We start from the raw sequence: 7,005 nt of genomic DNA, 5'->3' as shown, positions 1-7,005 counted from the left end.
GTGTATAATGTTTGATCAAACAAATGCTCAACTCTTAAAATCCGTCAAGTTTTCCAACTCTAACAATTGCCAATTTGTAGTTGCTAAAAAACAAACGAGAAAAATGCTGGAGTANTATAAATTATCCTATTTCTTCTTTATCTACACACCACACCCCTCATTCATGAACTGATGGATTGCCAAAGAAAAAGCAAAACACTGTCCAACTCTTCAAGTACATACAAACACAAAAGGCGATCTTTATTTTTCTTTTTCTTCTGACTCTTTTCATTGTCTGTCCTTCAGACTTCCAAGGAGATTCTTGTTTTTATTGGTTTCAACTTCAAGCCCATACTTTCTGGAGACAGAAGCTCTGGAGCAATGAAAGAAGGGCTCAAGGGGCTCCTTGGGCTAACACTGACGTGAGATGGCCTATACATGCCATATCCCATGAGAAAATACTCCATAGGTATCAACATTGCATCGGGCTGCTCCTCCGTCACCATTGACCCGCATGACTGAACCTGAAAATAGCTCATTTTAATTCACCTTAGTAAAAAGCTTGCTTTAAATCTCAAAAGAAAGAAGAAAAAAGTGCAACATACTTCGACAAGGGCACTGCTTCTTCTGTCTAGTTTTACAGTCATGTAAAGAGCCTCTGAATGAAACGGAGACCTGTCCCCAACAAATATCAATGAACGGCACTTAAGTTTTCGCAACCCTTCTGAAATGTCAGGTCTCCTGCATTACAGGAAAATGAAGTTCAGGCAGGAGGACCTTTGACCCAACAATTGACAAGCAAAAAATTCTTTAATGCATGAAAGAATTGGAGTTTGATGCATTACCCATTCATCGCTTCAAGAAACCTCCAGACATTTGAACTTTGCCTCTCATCAAGCGACTGTTGACATAGAACGTGTATAATGTTTGATCAAACAAATGCTCAACTCTTAAAATACGTCAAGTTTTCCAACTCTAACAATTGGCAGTTTGTAGTTGCTAAAAAACAAACGAGAAAAATGCTGGAGTACTCACTCTTCTGCATGCTTTAACTAAATCAGACTCTGGTACTTGAGAACAACCACGAGCCTCCTATAATCAGCAAAATACAAATGTCCAATAAAATTCAGTTGAGAAAAAACACCACCAATAAGTGCATGAATTTGTGTAACTATAGTTGGTTCATATTCAGGTTATATGGAGAAAAATGAACTCGAAAGTTTATAGTTAGTGTGTAACCTAAAATATGTGTTTTAAAAGCCTAGATTAGATATCTTAAGCTGTATAGAATTTAACAAACCCAAAGACTGGGTTAAGGAGAAACCAACATCCCAATGTAAAAACTGGTTTTTAAGCCCAAGCTATTTTACACCTACCTTACTGAAATACCGCTTTAGCAAAAACTCCTTCACTACCCCACACATGCCATAAAAATAAACCAAATTTGACATCACCTGCACATAGAAAAGTTCATTTACAAAAAGGTTCCAAGAAACCTGAAGATGATCGTAATAGTTCGGAAAAAAAACCTTGTTACACAACCATTCTGTCCAACAGGGTGCTGTGCATATGGGAGAGATCAATATCAAACCATGAACACGATGAATGTGCTTCATCTGCCACCAACAAATCAAATCAGTACAAGAAAAAAAAAATTCCAAGAGGACTTGAAAAACAATATATAAAAAAAAGGTAACCACATGCATGGTGAACAAGGAGACAGCTTACAGCAAAGAGAGTAAGGATGTATGCTCCAGCAGTAACCCCCATACACATTACAGCACTCAGCCTGGGAGAAAGAAAAGAAGAGCAAGTCATCAGATTTGTGCATATTTATTTCAAATAGATCTAACGTATAAAACAAATAAAGCCTCCAAGAGTCAGACGAGTGGGATTCTTCACCAATTAACTCTTGGTTATACTAAATTGAAACTAGCCAGAAGGACAATTGAATTACTCAAAATAGTTAAGAACTTCAGCAATTTGATCTGCCAAGTCATCTGCAGAAAGTACAGGATCATCGGGGCAAATCGCAGCAGCTCCTAACTGCAATAACTCTTGAACAAGGATCCAATATGAGAAGAATTCACGTGGAAGTAAAAATTAGCGTACTTGTTGGAAAGTTCAGTGGTATTGAAGCAACACAATTTTTTAAATAATAGGTTATTTTCTACATAGCATAGATAAAAGAGTACTCATTTATTGAGTGAGTTACTTTTTGATCCATGCAATGTAAAAATTAACCTATTATATATAAAATTTCGTAGAGATATCAGACCATGCCATTTATACAAACCTCATGTCCAGGAGGGCTGATATGATATATGCAAAAGTTGTGAAGCAATAACGAACACGTTTCTGGACAAAACATTAATCCTTGGAAGCAGAACATATCTGATGAATAATGAAATGTAACTTGTTTAAACATTGTTAAATGACCAGGACAAATCAAAGAGACATACTAAAATTTCCCAACAGGACATCAAATTCAAAAGTATTAAGCCATAGGTCATTTCATTTCTTTCAACCCAATAGTAAATTTATGAAGCTTTCGATCTCCGACAGCTATGGTCTCATTTAATAACTCTTTTTTTCTCCATTTTCAAAGATTGAGCTGGTCTATTCCAATTTCATATACACGTCAGTTTGTAGTCTAAAATAATTTTGAAAACCTCAGCCGGTTATTAAGAATTATATAAATATATAGAGCGATCTCGATAGCCACTATTAGAAGACAAAAAACACATGTGTGTGAAAAAAATAATTCTTAAAAACTAAACCAAAAATACATCGTAGATGTTAGTAGTAGCCAATATGACCAATTCCAAAATTTTCAGCACATAAAATTTAGAATAAAAAAGCATGCAACTGAAGTAATGAAAACTAACTATTTCAAAACAGCAAGGACAAAGTTCAAAAACTCCATAATTTTTTGGATATGACATTGAAAGCAATCTTACATGACTTGAAACAAAAATGATCCATCAATTTTCTTTTCTTTTCTTGATGACTGGAAATTCCCTACAGCTTAGAACTTCTTTGATTCGGGTAAAAATGAACATACAACTTGCAGTGAGCTAGCTCAATATACACATTAAAGCCTATAACAATTTACACAACACATTCGACATACTCACGATTTAGAGCTAAATCAGGATAAGTGATTAGAGCTGGTTTGTCCTGGTCTCCAATCACAGTGACAGAAACAGCACCAGAACAAGTTTTCACAAGATACTCCTGCCAAAAAAAGATCAAAAAATATTAATTTTTACACGTAATCATCTGAAGTAGAGTGAAGAAAAGAATGCAATAGCTATTGGTGAGTATGCATTCAAAATGAAATATTTTGGTAAAGAATGACAGAAAACGCCTTCAAAAATGAGAATTGAAGTACCTAAAAAAGCCGGCAAGTATTAGAACCATATATGAACTACCTTAAAAAGGGGATTACAAAAGCTTAACGCAAACAACATATAGATTAAACGAGAGAAACATATGGGATAGTTGCTTCCCATAAAGAAACTTTGCCTAATTGAATTCAAAATGCATTTCTAAACAAGTAAATAGCAACCTCCATCCAATTCTGGTATGAACACCATAATGAAACTCCCAGCCGCAGGGATTCCAAAGACCATTGAATTTAGAAAACAAAGCAACATCATGAAATTAAAATCGAATTTAGCCATTAACTTGACACGATCGTTACTTTAACGAATTCGTACAAAACATCAAGAATCCATGTTTTAAGATCTTCCTTCCTCATCTCCAACCAAAACAAAAATTTCTCAGCAAGCAAACAAAGAACGATGTTCAAATCCATCTAATCAAATCATTAAACACACATTCGTAAAAGAGACACGAAATGCAGATACCTTTCCACCAGAAGAAATCGACTCCATATCCACCGACATTGAGTCACTCGAATCCCCCATGTCCCCCTCACACTCTCGCAATCTCTCTCTAATCCTTCTTCCCCACTCAATACTCAGAACACTTCTTCTTCTAGCTTTTATACACCACCAAATCTCTTCAACAAATTCTCCCCAGCACTATTCAACTCGTCGTATCGAATCGTCCGAGTCTAAACGAGTCACCGACGCCGCGTTCCCCTTCATCGCACATCGACAGAAACCTCACGAGCGCCCCTGTAACGAACACACTCAAACCCAATCCCATGGTTAGTTTAACCATAGTTAGGAGACCGACAGTTCAGCCTAAATGACTAAAATACCCACAGTTTCCTTCGACAACGACCTCCTCTATTACCACACGGAGAGGGCGATTTCCGTCTATTCACGTTGATTTTTCTTTTTTTTCTTTTAAAAATTATTAATAATAAAGAGTGAAATGGTAAGTAGTTAAGCTTTGACTTAGAAGGAAAAAAAAAGGTCGAATATTTTATGGTGGGCCCCAGAATTTGTATATTCGTTTTAATTAAAGTAACGCAATCATTATATAATAAAGTATAATATCTGTGACAAAATTAGGAAAATAATTATTTAAAGAAAATTTCTTTTATAATATGGTAAATGTATTTTGTTATTTATTGCATGGCCTAAAACCAGGGTGTATTTAATTAAATAATTTTAAATTAAAATATTGTGCAGAAATACAGTTGAGTTTTTTAATAATATAGTTGCCCAATCAAAGTTAGTTATTTAATACCATTGTTTCCTTGCCAAATGGATTTTTATAATTTTATTGAATAATTAATTTTGATCCTTTTTTTAATAATTTTTTTCATAATAATAAAAAAAATTCTCAAAATGGAATTTATTGGATTATTTTTTTTTTTTATGAATTTTAATTAGATAATGTATTCTAAGTAATTTTATATTTTAGGTAAGTTAAATTAATAAAAATATTCCTAAAATATTCGAATCTTTTAAGAATATCATTAATATTTTTTTAAAAATTTAAAAAAAATTTAAAATATCTTCACATGGAAGCTGTTATCAGTTTATTTTTTAATATTTTTTCACTTTTAAATTTTTAGTGATATTTTTACCATTAATTTTGGATGAAACGGGTTTGTTTCAAAAATATTTTTTAATTTTTTTAAAATTAAAAAACATGTTTTATTAATACCATATTTTAAAAAAAAATATATCTATTAACTTTTACGAGTAGCATTAATATTCTTGACATTTACAAAAGAAAAAAAAATTATTACCGTTAATATAAAGATAAAAACTGTCTATTAATATCTCACCGAACATTCCTCCTTTAATTTTAAGATATGGATAAAAAAAATTAAAAATTTAAGGATATTAATAATATTTTTAAATTTATTATTATTATTATTATTTAAATACGTGGATGTTGAAGGCTATTTTTAATTTTATTAATTTAGTATATATAATAATAACTTTTTTTTTCTATTTAATTTTATCCTCATATTATATGTTATTTTTTCTTATCTTCTTCTCTCTTTATGCTTTATTTTGTTTTGTATTTCACCCACGCGAAAATGATGTGATATATAACTTTAGAATAAAACACGTGGAGCAATTTCATTCGCTTTTTTTACCCGTCTTTTCCTTTATTAAGGTTAAAAGTTACATCACTCCCGAGTTACGACATTCGAGTACAAGTTTGGTCCAGTGACTCATTTAAAGTTTCCGACATCTGAGTACAAGTCTAGTCGAGTAACGCATTCAAAGTAATTAACTATTTTTAACCCTACATAAAAATAAATATAATAAAACGTCGAACACAGATGGACAAAGAAATATCATATTCGATCAATAGAAACCCTTTTAACTAATCACAATAAACAGACTAATTTAAACGGGATCTTCTTAAAATTTCTTAAAATTTAAAGTTATTTTTTATAATTTAGCGTTACTGAAGACTTTGTGTCCTAAGATCTCAAATTCATTCTCTCTTGCTTTGAACGTGACGCCTTACACTACAAATTTGTAGCTAGACTTAGCATAACGTCACTTTAGTAGGTCCTCAAGAATTTAAAGGGAAATGAGTTGATTGAGCTAGACTTTGACTTGTATTGAGTGACGAGAAGAGACATAATTGGGACTACCCAACCAATTTGGCAAAGTTTGGGCAATAAGTAAGAGAATTATTTTGAGAATTGATTACATATGGTCCAACAATCTGACATCCCGAACAACTCAATCTAAATCATAAATGTTAGGTTGGGCTAGATTTTGTTTGGTTTAAGCTCGGTTGAGTCGGGTTGACATTTTTTCGGTCGGAAAATTAAAAAATAGGGCTACAACCCAATTCAACTCTATCCTGTTTTTAAAAAATTTAAGAATATTTAACATTTGTCCTCGTCGTGACTATAAAAATGTTGTGATATTTGAAATTACGAGATTTTAGTTATTATCGTAACATGTACGGTAGATAAATACAATTTTTTAAATAATTAAAAAAATAATCCGACAACTCAAACTAACCCACTTCTTTATTTTTGGATGGTGTCGGGTTAGGTTGGGTTGTAAGTTCTATCTGTGTTACTTCGATCATCCACCAAAAATTTAGAGTTTTAAATAAAAAATTATAATTGAAATCCAATAAATAAATAAAAAAAACGAGTTTGGGTGAAAAGTTATATCAATTAAAACTCTAAATTAATAATTGATTTTTATAATTATTAACATAATTTTATTAATTTTATTTTAATAAGTTAAAACATTAAAGGTTTTAGTAAATTAGTGAAGGTTGGTTTAATTTTACTTAATTTAAAGTAATGAAAAATAATTATTTAATTATAAAGTTAGGTGTTATTATTTTGGAATTTAATTCGACATGTCGCTCTTCCTTAAACTAGAAACCAGAACCAAAGGGGTGAAGACGGAGAAAACTAGGTTAAAAGCAACAGCTGAACTGAACTCAACCGCTAACAGCTCCAACCCAACGGCTAAATTCCTTTCAACGGTCTCCTTTTTCAAACTTTTTACTCATTTTAATTTTAGGATAATTATCACCAAAAATAAATTTAATTTTTTTACCCATCAATCTCCAAAAGAGACATTTTGGTGTTTTTTTTTTTTTTTTTTTTTT

The 7,005-nt window shown here is 31.8% G+C and overlaps 1 protein-coding gene across 3 annotated transcripts; it reads right to left on the bottom strand.

Annotated features, from left to right (window-relative positions):
* Nucleotides 1-249: 249 nt before the first annotated feature.
* On the bottom strand, nt 250-4,077 carry LOC111786380 (protein NDL2-like). 3 transcript variants are annotated; one of them, XM_023666682.1, is made up of 11 exons: nt 3,852-4,077; nt 3,117-3,216; nt 2,276-2,373; nt 1,937-2,025; nt 1,708-1,768; nt 1,509-1,595; nt 1,356-1,433; nt 1,015-1,071; nt 825-880; nt 585-720; nt 250-503 (listed from the first exon to the last, which is right to left on the bottom strand). In XM_023666682.1, the coding sequence occupies exons 1-11, from the start codon at nt 3,909-3,911 to the stop codon at nt 282-284; spliced, it is 1,044 nt and encodes a 347-aa protein (XP_023522450.1). In that variant the 5' UTR covers nt 3,912-4,077; the 3' UTR covers nt 250-281. The 3 variants fall into 3 exon arrangements, with proteins under 3 accessions (XP_023522450.1, XP_023522452.1, XP_023522451.1); XM_023666684.1 differs by lacking the exon at nt 3,852-4,077 and adding an exon at nt 3,670-3,842 and having other exon boundaries at nt 3,113-3,216; XM_023666683.1 differs by lacking the exon at nt 3,852-4,077 and adding an exon at nt 3,670-3,842.
* Nucleotides 4,078-7,005: the final 2,928 nt, after the last annotated feature.

This window comes from Cucurbita pepo, unplaced genomic scaffold (genome assembly GCF_002806865.2).
Source record: "Cucurbita pepo subsp. pepo cultivar mu-cu-16 unplaced genomic scaffold, ASM280686v2 Cp4.1_scaffold001641, whole genome shotgun sequence".
Lineage (NCBI taxonomy): Eukaryota > Viridiplantae > Streptophyta > Magnoliopsida > Cucurbitales > Cucurbitaceae > Cucurbita > Cucurbita pepo.
The sequence above is the reverse complement of the archived record's forward strand: the minus strand, read 5'-3'. Positions and strand labels throughout refer to the sequence as shown.

Excerpts from the sequence above, each read along its gene's own strand:
- LOC111786380 (XM_023666682.1), bottom strand. The coding sequence starts at position 3,911 with ATGGGGGATTCGAGTGACTCAATGTCGGTGGATATGGAGTCGATTTCT. Across the intron at positions 3,217-3,851 it reads CGATTTCTTCTGGTGGAAAG|GAGTATCTTGTGAAAACTTG; the intron begins GTATCTGCATTT and ends TTTTTTTGGCAG. Across the intron at positions 881-1,014 it reads TAGTTAAAGCATGCAGAAGA|TCGCTTGATGAGAGGCAAAG; the intron begins GTGAGTACTCCA and ends CTATGTCAACAG.